The sequence below is a fragment of the Boleophthalmus pectinirostris genome, unplaced genomic scaffold (assembly GCF_026225935.1).
Source record: "Boleophthalmus pectinirostris isolate CB_2022bp ecotype Guang Dong unplaced genomic scaffold, ASM2622593v1 HiC_scaffold_17, whole genome shotgun sequence".
Taxonomy (NCBI): domain Eukaryota; kingdom Metazoa; phylum Chordata; class Actinopteri; order Gobiiformes; family Gobiidae; genus Boleophthalmus; species Boleophthalmus pectinirostris.
Window position 1 is genome coordinate 19,935,339 of NW_026571115.1, and position 25,462 is coordinate 19,960,800.

The following is a 25,462-nucleotide window of genomic DNA, read 5'->3' on the forward strand; positions in this document are numbered from 1 at the left end:
ATAAACTCAATCCTTTATTTTTCTGTTCTCTGTCAATAAAAAGTAGAAAATTTAATTTAATAATCATTAGTATTGTTTATTAATTGCACAATTAAGCTTCAAAACAATTTTCCTGTAATAAAGATACCCCGTTTTTCAAAATAAAGGGTAGACTGTAGTTTGTGCGCTTCAGTCAAATTGAGGACATTTTACTTTGAAAATATTAGTCGGATGTGCTTTCATGGCTTGTAACAACAGCAGTCAAACATTTGCCATCACTGACGGAAAATACTGATCACAAACAAGACCCCCGTCTTCAAAAGCAACATAAAATCCGCCGAAAGCCGGTGATGGGCCCCAGGTACGCGGTGCTGGAGGGCGGCTGACCTGGATGTCCTGTGCGGGCTGTAGTGAGCTGCGGCCGGACTGAAGGTGAGAGCCCTGCCGCCTGGATACGGCCATCCATTCACACGCACGCTCTGTTTAGTCTATGTGCTGTTGGTTTATTTCTTCTGCTGGGGCAGGTGGAACGGTGATTTTAAAAGAGAAAATGCACTGATGTCGAGCATGGCTTTCGCTATAATTTCGCGTTACTCTTTCAGGGAAAACACATTTCAAAGTTAAGCATGGTCAACTAAACAGGACACAATGCTAAACTAACATTGTAATGTTAACAATAACATGCTTTTACGATCTCCTCCGGATGGAAATGAAGAGCAGATTGTTTTCTTGGAGAAATGAATGGAAACGTGGCGGGATTGTGAAAGTCGTCTTCCGTGCTCCTCTCTCCTCCTCCTCCTCCTCGTGTCAGGCGGATGCTCCGCTTAGATGATGGAGCTGATAGAGCCTAGACACCATGGCACTCCTCTGCTAGCATGTAATCTGCCACTGTCCTGAAATGTGTCCACGCCACCACATATCTCCCCTTATCATTTAAGCCTTTTGCTTTCATCTGAAGTGATTTGAAGGCCAGCCACTGGCTGTAGACTCTGATCATGACTCAAGTTCACTTTCCAAGTATGATGATGGAGCAAAGTAAAGGTAACATAGTTCAGTGATTTAGCCTATTCAGTGCTGTGGCCTGATAAATAGTCAGGAGTTTAATACCCAGTGGGCTATTATTTTTGTTTACTATTTTTAAGTAACCCACAACTATCATCAGGTATGTCTTGTTTTGAGTAGCGTGTAATTAGTCTTTTTGTCTAAGAATGTTACTGTTAAATGTCTGTGACAAAAGTTAATCAAATGTTTCCTATACTCTGTATACTACTGTCTCTGTATACTACTGTCTCAGACTCTTGTTTCTAAATAACCTTGTCATTCAGGCTTCTCTGTGGCAGTTGCGTCCACATGCTCGAGGCACTTCTGGGGCGCAAAACACTCTTTTCTTTCTGTAGCGCAGTGGTGTAGAGTAGACACAATTTATTTGTGAAGCATACTCTCCACAACACAGAGATTATTTTGAACTTGAGTTTGTAAATTAATTGAGAATGAGTAATTTGTTCTATCAAGTGTATTGTGTGTGAGCATTGACACAGTAGAATGTATTTTGGCACCTGGCATATCCAACTGAAGCCTCTGCAATCACACCAGACTAAAATATCCACCAATCCTTGGGCAGTAGGCACTACTGCAATGTTAGGCTGCGAGGAAAAAGCTGGTGTGTTCAGCTATAGTAGGCTACATACATAGTCTATACATAACAAAAGGTTAAATAGGCTAATGATTTGTCTGTAATCTTCAGCATAGGCCTATCTAAATAATGAAGGCCAAATGTTTTGCACATGTACAAGGTTTGTTCCTCAGTGCCAGCAGACTTCCTTTTTCAAATGTGGCATCAGGAAGTAGGGTGCTGGTTAATCAGGCTGAGGAAAACATGCCCTCTGAGGAAAGAGGAGGGAGCATTCTGTGGACTGAGTGGGTATGTGCCCAGCCAAAAAGACAACCAAACAAAACAAATGTGGGAAACATAATGTGTTATTCAATGAAGCTACAACCCATTACAATAATATGAGCTGCAGACCTTTGGGTCTTACTTCTCTGGGTTTTGTCACGGCCAAACTCTGAAGTTTGTATTATTTGTCCTGCACTACACTGATGCTGATGACATCTGGTGACTACTGATAACAGCCAGGCATTTCTCAGTCTTACTGTTTGTCTTGTGAGTGTACACAAGGTGTGACTTCTAAGTGAGCTGAACACATGTGAGGATAAGCAGGTGCATGCAGAGGCAGTGTGCAACTAGAAGTGCTGAACCAGGAGGGAGAGGGAGGAGACGCACAGGAGCAAAGCAGTAAGGACACTGCAGTGTACACATGCTATACTATGTTCAGTGGGGCTAGGTTCAGCTCAAGTCACTCTGCCTTGAAAATTATCATGTCCAGTCATTTGAAAATTACAACCCTCCTTAATTTACCTCATTGACATTTCCTCTTCTGATATCCAGCTGTTGTTTAGGATGGGCCCAGCCTGTCAGAGCCTGGGGAGATGTCTTTGGGTCGGCTCCTGCGGCGTGCCTCCTCCAAGGCCTCCGACCTCCTGACCTTTAACCCCAGTGCATGGGGTGTATCCTTACGCTCAGGTCTAGATGGGGAGATCATCTTCTCCAAAAATAATGTCTGTGTGCATCCAGCAGAACCACTGCCTGGCCTGGCAGACCATCACCCAGGTATGTATGTTTGCACACGATGGTAACCATTTAAAAAGTAAGATTTATTGCCTACTTGATTATGCAAAGATGGCAAAAGTCAATTATTTAAAATGCATTTTAAATCACATAAAATCTCTCTGCAGGTTATTTGTGTGTGCATGTGGAGAAGGATGAATGTCTGGGAACTACCCTGATTTTGACTTGGGTGCCCAATTCACGCATCCAGAGGCAGGACGAGGAAGCCATGCGTTACATCACTCCAGAGAGCTCTCCCGTGCGTCGCCACGCACGACGCAGAGGCCGCAGGTACCACGCACTGTTTGACCATACTCATTAATTTTATAAGCTGTAGTTAAATTATGAATACTAAGCCTACTAAGACATCATTAATTGCATGTCTTCTGGGTCAGATCAGTTCTATTGTACCAAACTGTGTCCCACAGGCACCACTGTCTGCCCCCTGCAGCTCCAGGGGAGGAGGAGGAGGAGAGGGTCTTGAGCAGCAGTACCTCAGCAGAGGGCAATGTGGTGGTGGAGACTACAGCAGAGCTGCCCTCTGCTGGTGAAGAGGGGGATGAGGGCTCCTGTGAGCTCTCAGATGAAGTGAGTCGGGACAGTACCATGGGCTCAGACTCGGACACCTTCTCCTCTCCGTTCTGTTTGTCCCCTGTCAGTGAGGCTCTCTGTGAGAGCAGCAACTCAGTCTTTTTGGACAGCGAGTGCAGGTCAGTGTAAAGGCTGCGGTGCAAACCTGTTTTAATTATCCCACCATTCCTTTGCATTTAGGCTTTTTATAAACCCACCCATATTCACATACTATTCTCATAATGCCTGGTATAAAAATAATAATAATGCATTAGTTGTGTATAGCACTTTTCCAGATGCTCAGTCACTTCACAGTTTTGTGACTTATTCACACCACACTCATAAGCTACAATAGCCTCTGCTGCCCTGGGGTATACTGATGTAAATACTAGGCAAGTCACACCTGCCCTACTACAGCACCTGGCAGCCCCCGCCGGCATTCCTGCTTATTTGAAAACTGGTATGGTCACCTTCTTAAAAATTAAGGGTTACTTTTATTTTTTCCACATAACCACATTATTAAAAGTTGATTTCTTTCATATTTTCTTTGCCTGTGACTCTGTGAGGGAAATTTGTATTGGGTATTCTGCAGACCAGTGTCTCAACTGGGTCACATTAAGTGTTTACGTATCTATAAGTCCTAGATGATTGGAAAAAGTGCACTTATGTTGCTTGCTTTATTAAAACGTTTTTTTTGTTTTTGTTTTGTTTTTTGTATACGTTTACGAAATTGCACAATTTAAAGAAAATTTCCCTTGCAATTAAATATTTTGCCACAAGGTGGAGCCACAAATAAGCAAATTATATGTCTGTCTTGCTGAGGAACCCCGTAGTGTTCTGGAGTGAGAGCAGGTAAATCGTTAAGAGGATGATCTCATGTTTAACAATTTAAGATGATTATTTACATAGATCCACTCTTATTTAAATGTTATATTTTGTCACAGATGGTGTAAAATAATTTTTAGAAATCCTACAAACCTCGCTGGCTCCAGATTGTCCCCTAATCAGAGGAGCCATCTGGACAGTGATTGTGGTGCAGTCGTTTGACTTTACGATTCCCCTCGCGGTTGCACAGTGATCCTGATCTGCTGCCCAGAATGTTGAGGCTGAGTCTGTGAGTGAGAGGCTAGTGCTGTAAGTACAGTCAGTATGGGACTTGGCAGCGCTCAGTGCTTCACAGCTTCTAACCTTTTCCTCTGTCCTCCTCTGGTGCTCTGATCCTCATTCACTTATGGCACTTCAGTCCTTTGGCACTCAGACACATCCTTTGTGTGGTCTCCTCACCATCATTTCCTTCCATTTCTTTCTGCCCGTCCTCCACCTTACTTTGCATCTCTTCCTCTTGATCACTCTTTTCTTTCAATATTGTTTCTTTTTGGTGTTGCCCACCCCTCAAATATCTGTCCCCCTTCCCTTCCTAAAGTCTGTGTGAAGCCCTTTGATTCCCAGTGCTCCCGGGGTTGTTGTGCTGGGCTGAATGTCAGCTCTCCGGATTAGGGCACTGAAGAGAGCGCCGCAGCAGCCAAACCCTGGAACCCACTCAATCTCTCTTTCTCTGTGCCTTGCTTTAATTGACACTGTTAAGGGGCCAGGAACTGGAAACATGTCACTTGGAATCATTCAGACAGAAAGAGCTGCGTTTGGGAGAGCAGCACAAGATGAAAGGGGGGCAGGAGAGTGAAGAGGGTGGTGGGAGAGAAATCTGCGCTTTAACCACTGTCACTGCCTTGGCTTATACTGTAGCTTTGGATTTGATCAACATTTGTTTCTGATTTATGTCAAGAAAAAGTCAACTCTATTCATTTGAAAGGATATTCTCAAAAATATGTAATATCAAACATGAAGTTAACTTTCAACAGTTGGATCTAAGCACTGTGTAAGGTCCAGAAAAACACTACTACAACTTGAAATGCTCAGTAGGTTCTTTATGTACTGCAAAAACTGGAGACAAAGGTGAATTGGAACATAATGCAATTTCAGTAGAAAAAACTTACCCACATAATATCAGAAAATGTGAAAAATCACATTTGGTTTTGCCAAAGGACTTTGAAACGTGTAAGTGATATATTGCCTGGTTTAAAGAAATGTTCAAATGTTTCTACCGTATTATTGGAAGTACTTGACATGCAAATCTGATGTCAGTTAATTACTGAAAATGTGTTATGGTGTTATGTGTTATTTTCCCTACATTTGCTTCCATTACAGAATTTTTAACATTCTACTGGCATAGCATTTTGAATGGTATTACACAGCTGGACTGATGTTATGCTTAGCATCTTACCCCTAGAAATGTACAGACCACTATGCAAACTTGCAGGTCTCACATCAGTCTCACGTCTACTCTGTAAAGCTCTCTTTGGGGATTAGCCAAAGGGCCTGAGAGTCCTGGGAGATGACTGTTTCTTGGTGGTGATTCTTAGGGAGTGCTGGCAGCGGCGTCCCCAGAGAAGAGCCTCCTGTGTGGGGAGAGGTGTTATGAAGGGGCTGGGGGCAGTTGAGCCTCACTTCAGTCTGATGAGACGTGCTGGGCAAGAGCAGCGCAACTATCAAAACAGTTTGTTTACATAATACCACATGCTTGTCTTGGTATAAAGCTGTTGACTTCATTTTTCACTGTTTAAATTGAGGCTGTTTTTTACTATCAGTCACTAATTCTCCTACTATTATGACTGTTACTATGGTTACAAGTACAAGTACTATTTATGGGTTTCCTGTTATATGCAGCGTTTTGATCATCTCAATCACAACAGTCCTGATTTCTCATAATTCTGAAACCCACAGATAACATGCTGACATGCTGATGGGCTTTATACTGATAGTGTAATCCAATGCTATATTACACTACAGTGCACTACAATTCCAAATATGGTAGTTATCTAAATAATTAACATTTTTGTTACTTAAAATACCTGTCAAAAGATTAGATGCACCCTTTCATTCAGTGTTTGTTGTCTTTATTTTTACTACTGTCTACATTTTAGTGTGGCCAAACATTTTACTGGTAAAGTATGTATTGCACACATATCGCACTTGCACTTCTTTGGTCCTGGTTTGAGCCCTGTTTAGTCCCTGAGGTAGACTTGGTTTGGTTCTGTTCTAGTCCTGACTTTGTACTGGTCTAGCTCAGCATTAGTTTAATCTTAGATCCCAGTTTTAAGCATGAACGCAGCCCTAAATAGCATCCTGTTGCTTCAAAGTACTGCTAATATTGCTTCACATTTTATATGGATTAAAAAGTCCTTGTTAACATTTAGAATAGAGAGCTGGGACATTGTGAAAACACATACAGTAGGCCCTTCATTTTAATAGGCTGGACTTGACTGCAGAGCTTGTTGCCAGTCCTCTCGTAATCCGCTGTCTGGTTTGTGGCGTGATACATGAGACAGTGCGCTGTAAATCACTTGATAGCAGAGGGAAGTGCAGCTTGGATTGATCAGCCTTGTTATTTTCCCATCTGCTAACAGGGAAATGATTAGCTAGACTTGATTGATTCTGGCCTGTTACAGATTAAACCTGTCTTCTAAATGCCACTTTGTTTCTCGTGTATTACATTTTTTAAAGTGGAAAAATGATACATATAATCTGCAGAACATTACATCTCTAATGTGTAACAAATGCATTTATTTATCCAGGCTCTCAAATGTCTCTTGGCTTAACATGTTTTAGCTCTGGCCTGTTTCTCAGCATTAGTCTGGCCCGAGACGTGTTGAAGAGTGCATTATGGTCATTATCCACGGTCCACTGTGTGTGTGGGTGTGCGTAGCTCTTACAATCGTGTAATGTGTCTATTGACTGCGCTTACAGAGTTGACGTTGTATTTTGTGTTTTCTTTGCCCATACGTTGGTCTTTCTCTTTTGCTTTATTTGGCGTGCTGTGCATCTTTTCTGTAATAGAGGAACCCCAGCTCAAGTTTCAATGCCGGGAACAACACAACGCTGGCCATGAGGGAATGACAAGTGAAATTGGACAGTATGATTTGTGTGTGTGTGCATGTGTGCGGCTGTCTTTGGAGTGTGTGTGTCCTCAGAAGCCTCCATGCATTCCTCTCATTCCCCGCTTCTTGGCAGGGTCATATTGAGACGCAAAACAACAGGCTAGAACCAAACGGTGAATATATGACTTCACAGAAGGGTTAGGAGTCAAGACATGGATTCACAGCACCTGTATTTGTGTTCACAGCACATCATTACTTCTAATTGCCCTCAGGAGATTTCAAACATTTTTAGGCTAATATACGGTAAAATTTATGTGTTTTCCCTGTAGACATATAAATTGCTTTAGCCTGAATGTCTAAATACAAAACTCTTATAATTATTAGAAAAGATGTATGGAAAAGTTGTCATTGCAGTTGCTGTTGTGGTGATAGGCAACATTTTCATTTTCAGTGTAAAATCTAATATAATATTTTATAGTCTTTATGCTTTTTTGCAGTCAACTTTTTGTTCCATTTACTTTGTACAATTCTTAAAAGTCAACCACAGCATTTGCAGGCATGTGTTTGTGTAATCTTGTCTGAATATTGTCATTGGAATTTAAAAAAAAAGAAAAAAAAAAAAAAAAGAAGAAGAATCACACATTAATCTCTGACAATATCGCCCACCCCTAATACTGGTGCATGATGAACCTAATTTGATTCAGTATGAGATAACCCAGTCTTGTACCAGTTTTGATACTTGGAAACATGCCGTGTAATTTTAATTCAATTTTGACTGTCCAGCTGATCCAAAGTTATATTTTTGCTCTTTTGTACATTAACATTATTGGTTTACTTTGGTTTTAAACAAAAAATATAGATATAGATAAAACAGATATTATATAATAATGTGAATGTGTATTTTTTGCAGCAACTGTATGTTTAGTTTAATTGCAGCATCAGTTTTTAATCAGTAATATTCAGTGCTGTTTCTGAAACCTAACATGGCTCCAGTCATTGACCTTCATGTACACATATGTTTTTAAAAGCTGTTTTGTTTTGCCCTAGGGAGCTGTGCGAAGAATCCATGGCGCATTCTATAAGCTCCACCTCCAGCCTGGATAGCCACGCCCCCTCCGACAGTAGCAGCCAATCACAGGCAGTGCGGTGGGAGGAGCAGCAGAAGGTCCTGGCGTTGGAGCAGTTGTGTGGCGTCTTCAGGGTGGACCTCGGTCACATGAGGTCGCTTAGGCTGTTCTTCAGGTCAGGCTCAAGTCCAGAGGTCATTCAAAGGTCAAAGGTTGAGCTTGTGAAGTAGCTGCAAGCTCTCCGCTGGTGGTCAAATTGAAAGTCCATTGTAGTAGTAGTCTATCAATTCTTGAAGGTGGTTGTCCCCAGTTATAAAACCGTTTTAAACTGAGCAATACAAAATTATGTCATGTTTTCCTTGTGTGGTGAACAACTTTTTCCTATGACAGCTTTGCATCTTTGGTTTGTGCTTAGATACCTGCTTAAATATTTCAATAGTTTACCCATCGCATTAAGCATTATGTTAGATAAATAGACTACATATTAGGCAGGATATGTAAAGAAACCCAACAGCTAACAGAGAGCAAATTCAATGTATTGTATTGGCAAATAATCGCTTACTGGTGTGTACTAGACTTTTTGAACATACGCAAATTAAAGTGATGAATAATTGATATAATGTTTTATTAATATTTCATCATGTTTTTGTAGTGATGAAGCCTGTACCAGCGGACAGTTGGTGATAGCCAGCCGTGAGAGCCAGTATAAGATTCTCCATTTCCATCATGCTGGTCTGGACAAGCTGGCAGAGGTTTTCCAACAGTGGAAGTGCTGTCGAGAAACTCAAATCAAAGACCAGGTCCTGCTCACACCTGCGTTTAACCTGCAATTGAAATACAACATTTCTCATTTCATTTTTGAAGTTTTTTGGTTCCTTATTTTAAATCTAGGTTTCTGATGAGAAGTCTTGCATGCAGTTTTCCATCCAGAGACCCACCCTGCCATCAGCGGAGACTCACCCAGAGGAGAAGCTGTACCGACGGCTGGATGTCACCACATGGTTGCGTCACCTCAACCACAGTGGACAAGTCGAGGAAGAGTACAAACTCAGAAAGGTACTGGCCATCTGTGGGGTTTGTATTTTCACATGAAGCTTAGTACTGTACAGTTACAATACAAGAAACAATTCATTTGGATTAGTAAGAAAAAGAGGATCTTGTTGAGTCACGTTTTCCCTGATTTGCAGTTAATTGTGCACAATTTCAATGACAGATATTTGATGAATGATGTTTCTGTCAGATCTGCAGTATGTTATTACAAAATAAGATATTGCATATAAATTATAATGTCATTTAAAATCTTGTATCGACAGCAAGACACTGACTGTTCTATTTGAATTGATGCCAAACGATTAAATAACCTTTCTTAGTTGTTTTTTAACAGAAATATTTGTCAGTTACAGTTACATTTTAATTGCTGTGCAGGGACAATTAAAGTAATTTAATTTAATTTGCAGAATAAAAATAACCATTGTTGCATTCCTAATCCCTATATACTCTACTATGTCATCATTACTTTAACTGAAAGGACTGAGTTAAAAGTGATTATTACAGTGAGAATTCAACCTGAACATCTGCGCACTTGTGAGTCTATTTGTTTTGGCCTTAAAACATACACAGACGCCTTGCATGCTTCACCTCAGTGTTTCAGTCTTAATCAGCACCCTCTTCAGTAAATAGTGTCATGGTTGATTTTGGCCAGTCTCTCCCTGTGAGTCATTTCTCTTCTCTGGTATTGACTCAACAGTTGGTTTGCCATCTTCCTAAAATGACTGTGTGGCAGTTAGGCTGTGACCAAGCTGTTTTCGCAGTAAACACTCAAGAGCATGAAAACAGGAGGGTCTTTCTGCTGGACAGGCACATGCGCACGGCTGAGTTTGCTTGTGCTGCAGTTTCAGTCGTACGTCTTGTGCCATTTTAAATTGAGTTTGAAACGCAATATATCTTTCAACTGTGTTGCTGGCACAAGTAAAAATTACAAGGTGACAACTTCCACCCCCACATACCAAATTATAAATCTCATTTCCATTAAAATGAAACTAATAAGATGTAATATTGATGATGATTGCATCATGTTCATTAATGGTGTACTATTCATGGATTTTCAGATTGATGATAAGTTAGGGTTGTTGCCATAGCAATTCAGCACTAAATATTATATATAAAAAGTCTTTCTGAAAATGTCAAAATCTCAAAGGCAGATGCTATTTGCACCCTGGGTGTAAATAGCTAACATTGTTATTCACACATAGGGCAAATAGCCATTGTTGCTATTTACACCAGGGTGTATTTAGCGTGGCACATAGAAGGGCACCAGGGTGTTCCTAGACAAAAATGCTATTTACACCCAGCTTATTTATTACTCACTGTCACAGCCCAGTGAAAATCAGTAATATTTGATGTTTATTTTGCTCAAAATGGTGTGGAATCATCAATCAATCAATCGCAGTCTGCGCCTAATGGTTTAGTCCTGGTTAAATCCTGTTTTAGTCCTGTTGTAGTCCTGGTTTAGACTTGGTTTTAGTCCTGATTTTAGTCCTGCTTTAGAACTGGTTTTAGTTCTGGTTTAGCCCTGGTTTTAGTCTTGTTTTAGTCCATGCGTGGGTCCCTTATAAACTCATAAATGTCATAAAAATGCTGCAAAAACTGAAACAAACAAAGTTATCTTTCAACAGTACACAAGAGTATCACATTTGTCACATTTAGAGACAGATTTTATCACATTTTTGTTGAATTGCCGAAATTACATCTAATAATAGCAAAACTCTTCCAAGAATTCCAATTTCACCACTATCACCCATCCATAAATATATAACATAATTTAAGCTTTTAAGACAAACGATAGTGCAGTTTCCTTGTTGAAATGGTGTGCAAAATAACAGCCTCCCCACACTGTATTGTCAGAGCTGTGTTTACGCTCTTGCTCTGCTGTGTGCTGAACCGTCATTGCCCTCTGCATTTTTGCACTCCCTCAGTGCACACCGCAGCAGATAACCTCCTCCTCCCTCTTCACCAGGCCATCTTTTTCGGAGGGATCGACCCGTCCATCCGTGGAGAGGTGTGGCCCTTCCTGCTGCACTACTACAGTTATGACTCCAGCTCTGAGGAGAGGGAAGCCTGGAGGCTACAGAAGAGAGCACACTACCAGGACATCCAGCAGAGGAGGTGGGCAGTAGACTTGAGATATTTTATGTACAGTATAAAGGTCTTTCTGATATGTATGTTATTGCATATACTGTACACTAATGACAAAAAAAACTTATTTAGAGCTGGGCAGTTATTCAAATTTAAAATCAAGTATTTTTAATTAATTAAAAAACCCATGATCACACTACTAGGACATCCAGCAGAGGAGGGGGGCAGCAGACTTGAGATATTTTAGGTACAATATAAAGGTCTTTCTGAAATGTCTGTTATTACAGTAATAGCATATATACAATATATACACTCTAGCAAAAATAATAATATGGACTTACTGAGAGCTATCAATCATATTTAAAATTGTGATCATATATTTTTAAATCATTCATTTAAAAACACAAGATCACACTACTAGGACACCCAGCAGAGGAGGTGGGCAGGGCACTTGAATCATTTTTATTTACAGTACAAAGTTCTTTCTGAAATGTATGTTATTGTATATACACTAATGGCAATTAATGTGAACTTACTTAGGGCTGGTCAGTCAATCAAATTTAAAATCGTGATCTTAAAATCATTATCATAAATCATTAATTATCAGCTTATGGCTTTTTGGCAGGAATACGTCATATCTATTAGCGACAAAAGCATGTTGTTCGGAGTAGAGTTTGGACAGGTGGAATGAATTGTAACTTTGCTTTGTGTTGGCGCTGGAATGGAAAGCATTCATTTGTTAATTAGGTTGAGGTTCTTTTAAAGTCGCACATGTCATTATTCAAAGACCTATTTAGAAAGAAAAAAGTAATTAAATATTGTCATTGATCAATGTGAGGAAGAACAATGTAATTATGTTTTGCTATACTGGCATTCCTAACGCTACTACAAGAAATAAAAACAAAAATACAAAGTGAACAGCGAGTACACATAACAAGGTCACTGCTGACACCAGATAAGTCCTACTGGTGCTGATACTTTTTTAGATTTGACTTTATAAACCCTGACAAATTCAGCTCAATTATATTTCACAATATTTTTCCATTTTCAAAAAGAGATAATATAGTTATTTATATTTTATGGTGGTAAAATAATAATAATATATATATTTTTTTAATCACATACCATAAAATTGGAAGCGGCTGGTTTGATGGAGGATCTTGGTGTGAAACCATGAGTGGCAGGATAATGGCGGTTGTATTAAGAAAGACGAGTGTTTACTTTAAAGAGGAATGACGTGGCTTCTCATTCACAATCTTTACTCCAGACGATAACAGGGAAATCAATTATACGTTTAAGTCCCTGACAGATTCTCAGCGGTGTTCTGTGCTCTGTGAAATGGTCACATGGCCTTTCCGGTGCCTGCCAAATGCCCACTCACTCAAACATTAAACCATATGTGAGCGTATTGTGGATCCTCTCATCACCCGCACGCAGCAATCAATAGGCACAATCAGGGAAGTGTTAAGGGGAGGTGCCGGGCGTGAAATAAAAGGTCTCCAGAGAGCAAACATGTCAGCGCTTATCAGATCATATAGTCATGTCAGAGAAGAGAGGGAGTGAAATGGCAATGGTATGCACCCACACACAAACACACACACACACACATATACAGACACACACAAAAGACCAACGCACAACACGACGAACTGTCCACATGTTACGAAATGTCACGGCTTCTGGCTTATAATGAAGATGATAATTGGACAGGTTTCTCTTCCATGGCCCATTAACATTTACAGTCCATCAAAAGGTGTTATCTGAGTGGGGTAATTAGAGAGCCTGTTCTGCAGATTCCGTTAAAGGCGTTTGACAAGAGCAGCCTCCAGGGCCACTAGTTGATCATTAAGAGCAAGTGTACGTGCCTGCTCCAGTTTCCCTGTTTTGTAACTGTGCATCATTGCCTTCGATGTTACAATGGTAAAAAAAGAACTAGGAAAACCATTAAGGATTACTTTATAACTCCAGCTCTTTGGTTTGGTTTATAAAATTATGCCTTATCAGTCTCTTGATATTTCTGCCACTCATTTAGAATTTATTATACCATTTCTCTTTGTTATTTGAATATGTTGTGAGCTACTGTGTCCATATAATTTCCTTTGTGGATCAATAAAGCTTGTCTAAATCTTAGTGTAATCAGACCTACCTAACCAGAGGACTGACTTATTCTACACATCTTTTAGATTTACGAGAGCAACAAACCACAAGGAGAACGTGCAAACTCTTTATACAAAGGCCACATTCAGCCCAGAAACTGAACCTGGAACTTTCTTTCTATGAGGTGAAAGGGCCAGCCTACAACCGCTGATTTGGTTCATTTCCTTTAAATTGTTTAAATTGTTCTTATTGTTTAAAAAGTTATAAACGTATCATCATATGCTATAACAGTTTTCAATTTATTACCTAGTTTCTAAATCTGTCACTGGAAAAACATCTGTATTAAAAAAATAAAAATAAAATGGCATAGCAGCAGGCACATAAAATCCTTGGGCTAACCTTTTTTAATGTGTATTTTATGAATGAAAATATTCAGAGCAGTAAAAGGAAATCACACATTTACTTATAGCCATTTCCTTGAGTTTTCAAAGAACTTTTGGTGTGAAATGGAACATGGCGTGGATCCATGTCCTGTCGATGATCCAGACCAAACAATCACCATGTTAAATTAGAGGAAGGCTGTAGTAGCTATTGATTCCTGCCAAACATTATGTAATGAAGGTAAAAGCTGAAGTAGAATGTGACCACAGCCCCTGAAACTAAACAGTTGCACAGCGTTGCATCAGGTGTGTGCTCAGAATTCCTGGTGGAGCTCCATGGAAAACAAACAGTGTTAATTAAATCCCCTCAGCTTGTTAGAAGAACACTACATTAGCAGCACACAGAGCGGTGCTAATATTGATGCTAGCACTTGCAGCAATAGATTGATATTTTATGGTCATGGTATTATTCCTGGTGGAGCAATTGGGATGGAAAATAGTTTTAGTTTACTGCTTATTTACCTCTGTATTTGTTAGCTGGTTATTTTGTATCTTAGTTCTAGTGTTAAATAAATACAGAGGTACATTATATTATTATAATTATAGAGCTTTCAGTGCTTTATAGCCTACTGGTATTTGATTACTGTTGCTGGTTTCTTTGTCTGTTCACAAAGCTGCACAAGGTCATTGTCTAATGTTACATTTATTTCAGTATTTATTTATTTTAGAGAGTCACCTATGGGACAAATTTTAAAAAAGGCCAGTTTACTCTAAAATACAGTGATAAAAACGATTTTGCTAAAATATCAGAAACAAATATTTATATTAGAGCTGTATAAAATCCTCAGTACCACTCACACATTTTCTAACTTGCTCCAATTTGATGTTTTTAAAGGTTATCCATGAGCCCTGAAGAGCACAGTGCATTCTGGAGGAAGGTCCAGTTCACAGTGGACAAAGACGTGGTTAGAACTGATCGCAGCAACCAGTTTTTCCAAGGAGAGAACAACCCAAACGTGGAGATCATGAGGTTAGTCCATCACTCTCACTTATCTAATTTTTAAACTCTCCTCCTTCTTCTTCTCGACATGGTCCGTACTTATCGCTTCTTCCTCGGGCCGACGCACTGGCGCACCTATTCATTTCATATTCTGAACCCCGGGGGAGCTGCAAATGAGTTTCATGCTTTATTGACTCTGACTAAGCCGTCTGAGCACTTTTTTGATGCATACTCAGAGCTAATGGTTTTTCTAAACGAGGAGCAGAGGATTTAAATAGGATATTAGTTTAGTGTCTCGTGGAGGCCCCTTATGTTTGTGGAGGTATTATGTCTTCTGTCTGGGGGAGGGGAGGATCGCGCTTCTGCACTTGCACTGTATGTCTTATCTGTTTCCTATCAGCCTGGCAGATGTGAACGCGGAGAATCCCACAGATATTTATTTTTCTGGCACCAGATTTCAACTTCTTATCAAACCTTCGCAGCGTGCCGTGCTTGAGAGTTAGGGATGTGAGGCAATGACAAATATCAGTAAGACCACCTGCTTAAAAGTATTTCAGGTCATAATTTAATATCCCAAATAATAATAATAATCCAGTCATTTTCTAAAGCAAGATTCTAGACACTCAAAAGTCTCTTTACAATTTCATGCATTATGGATTCACTTTACTTTATATTTTCCTTCAGTAGACACTCCCTGGGGCAAACCGTAAAAAATATGGCTGTCAATCTGTATCTACAGCCTCTCCAGCCATCACAGAGGGCATAGGCATAGTAAGTGAAGTGTCTTGCCCAAGGACCCAACAACAGACAGAACAACCTTTTGATTTATGTGCAAAAAGACGGCAACATGTTATGTAAACTTATGACTGTCCTATACTTTTGTTTTAGATGAAATATAATACAATTACACAAAAAGAGCATTTTTCAATATAAAAATGATAAATTATTTATTAGCTCCATAGTTTCCAGAGAAGTTGGCATAGCAACTGCATAAACTTGCCTTGTTTTTTTAGAATTACCAGTGTCAATGAAACACATGTTGGATTTTTCATAGTGTTTGGGTGGGACCTGACTTTCGTGTGGTTTGGCTGAGCTGCTTCATCACAAACCATATTCAGGCCTGTCAATACATTCAGTCTCCTGAAGGAAAAGAGAGCTGTTGTTATTACACCCTTTACCCTTTCGTATTAGGAGCTCTGATTTTTGCCGAGATATAATATGTTGGTGTGTTGATCTTGCTTCAGGCGCATTCTGCTCAACTATGCTGTGTTTAATCCCGACATGGGCTACTGCCAAGGCATGTCTGACCTGGTGGCCCCGCTGCTCAGTGAAATCCAGGATGAGAGCGATACCTTCTGGTGCTTTGTGGGCCTCATGGAGAACACCATCTTCATCAGCTCACCGCGTGATGAAGACATGGAGAGGCAGCTGGTAGGACTGTGGGTTATTCACAACATGGGATGCTCAATAAAACATTTATTCCTGTGCAATTCAAGCATAATTTACAGTAGCATCACAAAAAATCTATCTGTGTTGAATATCACAAATACTATGTCACTACGTTTTTAGAGTACAGCAGATGCAATGTCTGTTTTTGCAAAAAAATTAATGACTTTGGGCATAGCAATAAGTCAGAACTTTGTTAGTTTACTCACAGATTCATTGTCCTCTAAGAGCATAATTAAACTACAATTTAACTAAATTCTAAAATTTAAAAAATCCAGTATTCATTTGATGTCAATTAAAGCAGAGTAAAAAAAAAATCAAAATATACCAAAGGCTAAATTAGGATAGGACATAGTAAAATGGGAACAATTATAAAGATTTAGTCTGCACTTTTGTAGTATTTGAATTTGGTCACATTACAGCATGTTTATTTTGATCTAACTGGAAAATATTTTTTATTGTGAAGGATATTTTCTTGCTCAGTGGACACCAACAGTACATTTTACTCTATTTAACTATTTTGTCCATGCGTTACTTTTACTGTATTAAGTAATTAAAGAGAATTACATCTTTAAAACAGAATTATTCTTACACTAATTTGAATAAGCCTGTATTTGTATCTCACGTAGATGTATCTTCGTGAGCTGCTCCGCCTCATGTTGCCGCGGTTTCACCAGCACCTGACCCGTCTGGGGGAGGACGGGCTGCAGCTGCTCTTCTGCCATCGCTGGATCCTGCTCTGCTTCAAGAGAGAGTTCCCCGACACCGAAGCTCTGCGCATGTGGGAGGCCTGCTGGGCACACTACCAGGTCAGAGGAAAATAAAATACAGAATGTTCTCCTATGCAGAACTTTGTGAGAGAATTGGTCGAATAGAACTCCAATACTTTTTGGCAAGTATAAGTATTACAATACAAAAAAAACAGAGTCACTGCAAACAACTCTATTTTCCATCTTTTAATTAATTTAAAATTATCTGATCTGTAACTTGGCCTGGTGATAGATCTATGGAGAGGCAAGCCAGCTCAGAATAAGAATACATGTTTTTTGTTGCATACATGCAAAATTTAGAAGTTTAATGCCATACAGTCAAATATTCCTAGCAAAGAAATAACACCTTGATGGAGAAAGTTTCATAGTGCACCTTTAATTTACTGGTATATAGTTGTACTTATAGTTGTGTCTTAAGAATACAGATATATTTTATTGCAATTTGCCAGCTATTATAATGTCATAAATTAAATGCTTGAACTGCACTAAACCTGTTAATTTCCCCTTTACAAACCCATATGTGTCTTGTTTGCACTTGCTTATTAATTGGTGCTGGTGTGTGCTCTCGTGGCACGTACACCTCTACTCGCTGTTAAGAGTCAAATGTCACTTGTCCTGCTCCATGCCATCTGTTAGCTCCTCTTTAATGCTCTGCAGGTGCTGAGAGCAGGTAGAAATGTGAAATCCAAATCCACACTCTTAAATGTCACCAACTTCATACATGTCTGATTAACACCTCATTTTGGGGTTCATAAAGACCATTGCAATTTAGCAAAACAAAGTGTTGAAAGAGTAGTAAAATGTAAAAGCAAGAACACTGGTTTTATTAAAATGTATATTTTTTTAGTGCTGAAAGCTTTATTGTATACACATTTTGAAAAATTTTGTTCAAATTTAATTAGCTTTTATTTACAAATTGTAAAAAAAAAAAAAAAAAAAAAAGATAACAGTCAATTATGAATGTTTCTTGAAGACTATTTATCGTACATACAAACTACATAAATTAACATATCCTTTCCATGTTTTGCTTCTGTCATTTGCATACTGTTCTCCTGTGTAACATAACCTTGAAACAAGGTCATTTGTTAAAACCATTTTTTTAAACACAATTACAATTTAACAGCCAAAAATATGTAAAAATATTCAAGATATGCATGATGTCTTACCCTTCCTATGCAGACGGACTACTTCCACCTGTTTCTGTGTGTGGCCATCATTGTTCTTTACGGGGAGGACGTCACAGAGCAGCAGCTGGCCACTGATCAAATGTTACTCCACTTCAGTAACCTGTCCATGCACATGAACGGAGAGCTGGTGCTACGAAAGGTACTGCACAGGCTGCGCTGCGCTAGTTTTGTTTATTCAGCAGAGATATATTCTTCTCTCTCATTGTTGCTCCCGGCAACAGGGCAAAAAAGAGGCATATAGTGGATGGACAAATTTGCCTCCAAGATAAAGCCTCAGAAAAGAATGTGTAAAAAATGCATTCTTTTGATATTGTCATAAAATTTTAACTTGGTGAAGATGCAGCTCGCCTGGCCTAAAACCACTGCAGGCTGAAGAGAAAAACAGCCATGTGACCTTTTAGATATTGCCAATAGTTCATGAAGAGTATTCACTGAGCACACTACATTACATACATGATAAGTGGTACATTACAGTTGAAGTGGCACACACGGTAGAGCACTGGATGTACTGAGGCCTTGGTGCTGCGGAGCGTTGCCGATGTGCTTCACTGCTGCTTGTGTACGCCCTCATGTTTATGGATTCTGTGTTAGTACAGGGCCAGACCAGAGGCTGTGAGTCCATGTTAGCATGCAGCTGCTGTAGCTCACGAGATTTAGCATCAAGAGCCGCCTTTTTACCTTTAGGTCAAAGAATGCAAAGCTGACCTTGCCTGGGTTTCGTTATCTTGCTTGCTGATTTATGTGAATGTTTCTTGCTTAAAGAAGACATATTAAACTATAACATACATAGATTACGTTTTTTTGTGCTCTCTGAACTACAATATTGATCTAAAACTACTTAATAATAGAAACAGGTCTACTGACTTCATGTTCAAGACTGCAGTCACTTAGTCACTAAACATGTATGGTCTGACCTTTTGGAAGAATCACAAGTAAATACAGAAAAATGTTGAGAGATAGGGGGTAGGGGAAAACAGGATCTTTCCGAGCACTGAAGCCTCAAATGCAGGACAATACTGGTTTATATGCATGAATCAATCAAAATGTTTTCTATTTTTTGTTCCCTCAGGCTCGCAGTCTTCTGTACCAGTTCCGCCTCTTACCCAGGATCCCGTGCAGCCTGCATGACCTGTGCAAGCTGTGCGGGCCCGGCATGTGGGACAGCCGCTACATCCCCACTGTGGAATGTTCCGGAGAGCATCCTGACTCCCAGAGCTGTCCGTACGGAGGCACATCCACCCCTCAGCCCTCCTCTCCCTCCCCCTCAACCACGCCTTTACAGTCCCCCCACCCGGCCTCCACGCCCTCTCCGGACTGCAAGAGGACCTCCAAAACCAGGGACATATTCACCTTCAGGAAACAGACATGACTGTGCGTAACTGTGTGTGTGCTGGCCTCACTGGTCTCTTGTGTGTGATGTGGAACACTGCCTTATCAGAGTCTGGGACAGTTCCAGTGATGAGGCCAAGAGTCGAAGAGGCTGCTTCTCAGTTTGACACAGAGCAGACAATCACTAGGCGCTGTGTTCGTCTCAACCCAACTGAGGTTTGCTAGCTTTCTGGCTCGCTTCCAGTGGTCTTCAGGATTTCAACAGGGTCTAAGGCCCGGATTCGTGCAGACTTTTTGAACCAGGGTCAAGTGAAACTGGAGATTCATTCATAAGAAGTCGACATTTCATAATGGGGAGTTGTGGAGACATGAGCTACTTGAATCTGTAGGATTATTGCAGGAGGGCACAGACAAGTATAAATGACTTTTCTGTAAGCAATATATTATCCTTGCATGTTTTCTGTATAGAGGACACAGAGTGTTTGTAAAACAGGTTTGAATGTGTTTACACGACCCACACTATGATAGGGCTCTGCATATCTCATTGCAAGAAAAAACCTTTGAGCAATAGAAGCATTTAGGCATCAGGGTTTGCTATCTGAAACTCATTTGAATGTGTCTGCTTGCTCCAGTTTAAATCACGTTTTTATCTTGACATGGAGATGAATGGTTTTGTTTAACTTTTTGTTTGGACAGGGTTGTGAAGAATTGTCAGCAGCGTTGTTATTTTCATCTGCATATTTCAGAAATCCACTCTCAAGCATACTGTGATGTCAACAAGGCACTGTCAACACCAAGGCTGAGTCACACGAATGTATCTTTCAGCTTTTCCATGGCTGTCTTTAGTTGGCGACTATTTTGCGTGTGTGTGTAAACTGGGGCGACCTCTAAACATCTGGTAATGAGTTGAAGAACAGACACAGCCCCCCATCCCCACCCCCCACCCCCGCTTTTGACCAATCTCCTAAATTATAGTAGTCATCGGGAGGAAACCTGCGAGAGAAAACTGGGCTGTTTGGGCTCTTCAGTAAGAATAAGAAAACAAACTCAAAATATAAAGCAAGCATTTCCCTCTGCGACTTTGAAAGCATTTGGGAGATGTACAGTGATGTGAGCGACGCTTGTGTGGTTTGCAAATCCCAGATGCTTGTTCGGCGCGCAGGCTCCCCCCCTCCCTCGAGAGCCAGTGAGTGACACTCTTGGGGGGGCAAAAACATCTGAAATAGCTGCTAAAATGTAACATTAAGACCTTCAATCAGTCTTTCCTCCCCTCCTCTGCTCTCTGCCCTCCCTCCTCCTCCCTGTGGTCTGCCGCTCAGCAAGCCGTCCCCTGCAAATGACATGCATAACAGCTCCGTTTCCTATTAGTTATCATGCGCAGCTGCTTGCTCCAAACCCACACAGTTTGGAAGAGTGGCGGGGAAAGTAAAAGTGAGCTAAATACAAAATGGCTACTGTTAGATCACGATGGAAGTGTAATATGATCGTGTTATAGATCTATGGAGAATATATGTGAATTTTGTTTAAAGGGTCCATATTACACTATTTTCTGAGCTATGTTATAATGTTGTTTTGTCATCACAAAGATACATGGAGTTGTGTTTTGTTTCATTTGCACATGTCCAGTGTACAAATTCGGCATATTTAGGCTGAGTTCTTCAAGTTCAAACTGAAAACACTCCACTTTGTGATGTCATGCGATAATACAGGAAGCACTCCACTTCACTAGAATCATTTGGATGATTTTAGCCTTGGAATTGCTTATTTCTACTGAACTAAAGATAAAAGGTAGGTGTTAACTTGAAAACTACAACGATCACAAGGTGGAACAGAGCAGATAATAAAGGATTACGGTACTCAAACATGTGAAACAAAACACAACTCCTGTTATGTTTTTTTGATGAGGTAACAGTATTATAACATGGCTTAAAGCTCACAAGTCTCAGTTTTGTGTAATACAGGACCCATAAGGGAATGACATCGTCACTAAGTCACAAATCTATGTCAGACGACTGGATCAGCCACTGAATGTACTTCACAGTATTGAGTCAATTCTTACTCTGTATTAATAAAAAAAAAACACTTGTGCATCTAAGAATATCTTTGTTTTTAACTTTTACTTGGTCTCCCTAATTATTCCCATAGTGATCCTCTTAGGCCCTAGGGACCCTCTCTGGAGTACCTATAGCTGGAGGATATGCCTATTTTGCATTATTTGGGCTGATGTGGAAAACTGGAGCACCCAGAGGAAACCTATATGAGGAGAATCTACAAACTCCCACTGGAAAGAGTACTGGGCAGTAAAAGTAAAAGTTAAATTATTTGATTACATCGTTAAGTACACTGCTAAAACACTCAAAATAGTTACAAGTTACTTTTTATGTAATTTTAAATAAAATAACGCAGTGTAAGTACATGTCAAAAAATCTACTCAGAGTACAACTGCCCCAAAAAATCAACTTAATTTACAAAAAAAATATTTCCACCTATGCAAACTCTGAACAGCAAAGCTCTATGGTGACCATTGTCATTGAGTTAAAGTTAGGTATAATAATAAAGCTATAATAATAATAATAAAAATAATAGGTGTAACTGTGGTGCAGACTGTTTATTTTTTCATGGTCTGAACCAGTTTTAGCAGAAAGTAGTGACAACAGACCCAGTGTTTCCAGCTGTAGAGCACAATTACAGAAAGGCCAACATTAGCGGCTGAGTGCTCCCACATAAGGAGCACAGAAAAACAAGATTGTGTCAGCACAAACCAAAGCAATTAACCCGGACTTGCAGCACAAAGTGTTGACAAAATGTGGAGTGAGCGGACACAAGTACACTGTCCGACTGGTAGGAAAACAGCTCCAATCACAACACCGAGCAGCTTGCAGACAGCTATGTTGACATGACGGCTTTAACTAGAGATTCATAGAGCCATCTGTACCATGGGACTTAAGTAAACTACAATTTTAGATTGTGCTGTCGTGGGCACATATTGAATGAAAATAAGGATGATTTACATATAGTTTTATATAAATTTTACACAACCATACCAAAGTCAATATTGTTATAAATGGAATTATTATGTTACACAGTCATCGGACTACCCATAAGTGCATAAAACATGACTGTTTGAACATGCGGCTCATCAGCCTTTTGTGCGTGTGTGTGTGTGTGTGTGTGTGCAGTGTAAACTCAACATTCAAGTTCTTTTTTGTAAGGCTAGAGACAATGACAGGTATTCATTGATTATGAGATGACTGCATCTTATTTCTATGCAAAGTGACAGTGTCATTGTTCAGACGCAAATTCTTGAGGTTTCAAATATTATGTTACATTAAAAATGTATTTAGAGTGCAAGTCTTGTTTACAAGTTAATGTCCAGGTTGTTTCTCGAGTTAAGTACAGTAAGAGTTATCACCTGTCAAGTCTGTATCAGTCACACAGGTTTAAGAGAAACTAATCAGTTTATGTCTGAGGTAAAAGTCTCGTCCAAGCCATTATATCCTACAGTCTACTCTTTATACGTTTTGAACACAATGCAAGTTATTAGAGTTTAAATGAGGGTCAGTTTCATTAAAATCAAAATGTTGTAAGACATTCAGCTCACCACCTGAGTAAAAAGTACTACATAATAGATAAATAGTAAATTGTTTACAAACCTCTTTCAAGATTTATGATCAAATTTGCTAAATTTGCTAAAATACCATTAATTTTGATATTTTCCATGTTCCAAGTCCACATTCAGTTCTTTAAAGATGCTGTAACTTTCCAGATTCTGGCATCTTCATGTCTCCGTGGAGATGGTATTGCTTGGCCTGAAATATTCCCAGTACAGAATTTAACTTTAATTTAAGTTGAATTTAATAATTTTATTGCAGATGTTTTTATTACTGAAATAATACCTTGAAAAACATAAATTCTTCCTGTTAGTGGATCTGACATGCATCTTGTTGATTTCACCTCCTAGTCTCCATGGAGATGAGTAAGTTTAATGCCCAGTGGAACTTTCCAGGCAAAGCAATAACATCTCCACAGAGACAAACATGGGATGGACCCTCCATCAGAAAGGTTACTTAGAGCACCTTAAAATTTCCACAAAACTGGCTCCATCACTCCAACACTGTGACTCAACATTCTCTTGTAACTGAACCAGATTAACTGAAGCCTTAATCTTGATAATGACTGGGGAATGATGGTACACCCGGACTGCCTAGGGCCTGGTCCACGGCGCACTGCTCTACTGTACCAGTGATTACGGCGCTGTCCAGAGACCCCCGCTGCCTCTGATGTGGGACGCGCCTGCCAGCAATTACAGCCCATTAGCGCCTGATTGATAGCTTCTCTAAGGGCTAATGCCTTTCTATTGCAGAGGAAAGAAAGGGAAAATGACAATAAATACATAAATGAATAAAACGACACTTCGCATTACTCAGATCCTTGCCCTCTTTGTGTCCTTTGAGTGGATAATGCAGTTTTCTAGAGCTATAATGAACTAAATTACTGCAAAGGTGCAAGTAAGGACACAATATCTCTCTATTACAAGTACTCTGTTGGAAGTGAGTCCACAGGGTTAGAGTAGCAGACTTTTATTGCTGGTAGAGTAAGACGCAAGTAAGACGTGGTTTATCAGTAACGCTAACATATAAGCATGAATAAAAAAACTGTATAGGAACCAGTGAGATAAATTTGACCTATATTTATTTCAGATAAGAAAAATATTCACTTCATTTTGTAAAGTGAAATGTTTTTGAATACAGTATTGGTTTTGTTGTGCCTTATCGTGGATTCCACTGAAAACTGAAGGTTTTATTGTTGTAAAGATAAACTAAACAGAGGCACTATTGTTCACTCCCTGATATCGCACTTGGCTGCCTAAAATGAAACTCCTGACTATTTCAGATGCTGCTGAAATATAGTAATACACTGTATTTTCAGCTGCCCCTAACTCCATGTTAAGAAGTTGAAGGTGATAGTTTAAATCAAATAATTTTACATCCCAAAACAGTTACAGTAATATAGTAAAACATTTTGCAGTCTTAATGGTGCACTGCATAACTTTTCTGTACCATTATAATATTATACATAACCATCTAGGATTTATTCATTGCAGGTTACAGGTGTCTCCACAGATCTGAACTGTAATGTAGCGTAATGCTGTAACCTGCTTGTGTCTCTCATGATACGTTTAATTTATACTTTTTTTTTTTTTCTATTTAAAAAGTTGCCTTATAATAATGTCTATTATATTTTTACGGCATCATATACAGTACCGGTCAAAAGTTTTAGAACACCACACTTTTTGCAGTTTTTTACTGTTTACTGTTGATCAAAATTTATTACTATAACTTTTACTTAAACTTTTGATTCATGAAAGTGTCCACCTTTGGCAGATACAACAGCTGAACACACTTGTGGCTCATTCTTTTTACAATAGAAATCAAATATTCTTCAGAAAGTTATTTCCAAGTCCAAATGTGTGACACTTGTAGGTTGCTTGGGTTTTACTTTTCTGTCCAGTTCATCCCAAAACCAGCTCAATCTGATTTTAGTCTGGAGACTGTGCTGGACACTCCACGTTTTCATGCTTACCATCTTGTTCTTTTTTCCTGAGATAGTTTTGGCATGATTTGAACTTGTGTTTTGTTATCTTTTATCTTTTTTTAACCTCTAGCTGCTCAGTACTTACCTTTGTACCATTTCAAGCTGTTCATTGGACTCGCACGACTTGAACTGCAATAAATAACTGGAAAAATGTGGGTGTTCTAAAAGTTTTTACCGTGTGTAGTGTATATTCTTCGTAATCCGTCCTGCTTTTTGTCCTTTGTAACATCATCCAACATCACTGTCACTTGCATGTGTTACAGCTTAAACCTCTCTTCCTCGCACGTCCGCCCCTCCATCCCTCTTG

At 39.6% G+C, this 25,462-nt stretch overlaps 1 protein-coding gene across 3 annotated transcripts; it reads left to right on the forward strand.

Moving 5' to 3' along the window:
• Positions 1–17: 17 nt before the first annotated feature.
• On the forward strand, positions 18–21,658 carry tbc1d16 (TBC1 domain family, member 16). 3 transcript variants are annotated; one of them, XM_020935115.2, is made up of 13 exons: positions 18–411; positions 2,426–2,647; positions 2,773–2,935; positions 3,073–3,354; positions 8,197–8,391; positions 8,869–9,016; positions 9,108–9,272; positions 11,233–11,381; positions 14,724–14,858; positions 16,073–16,259; positions 16,904–17,083; positions 18,224–18,370; positions 19,301–21,658. In XM_020935115.2, the coding sequence occupies exons 2-13, from the start codon at positions 2,467–2,469 to the stop codon at positions 19,598–19,600; spliced, it is 2,232 nt and encodes a 743-aa protein (XP_020790774.1). In that variant the 5' UTR covers positions 18–411; positions 2,426–2,466; the 3' UTR covers positions 19,601–21,658. The 3 variants fall into 3 exon arrangements, with proteins under 3 accessions (XP_020790774.1, XP_055008948.1, XP_055008949.1); XM_055152973.1 differs by lacking the exon at positions 18–411 and adding an exon at positions 1,945–2,272; XM_055152974.1 differs by lacking the exons at positions 18–411; positions 2,426–2,647; positions 2,773–2,935; positions 3,073–3,354 and adding an exon at positions 4,191–4,328.
• The last annotated feature ends 3,804 nt before the right edge of the window (positions 21,659–25,462 follow it).

What these genes read in the sequence shown, in the direction of transcription:
- tbc1d16 (XM_020935115.2), top strand. Translation starts at nt 2,467, where the DNA reads ATGTCTTTGGGTCGGCTCCTGCGGCGTGCCTCCTCCAAGGCCTCCGAC. An exon ending in CCTGGCAGACCATCACCCAG is followed by an intron (nt 2,648 to 2,772) that starts GTATGTATGTTT and finishes ATCTCTCTGCAG; the next exon opens with GTTATTTGTGTGTGCATGTG. An exon ending in TCGCTTAGGCTGTTCTTCAG is followed by an intron (nt 8,392 to 8,868) that starts GTCAGGCTCAAG and finishes ATGTTTTTGTAG; the next exon opens with TGATGAAGCCTGTACCAGCG.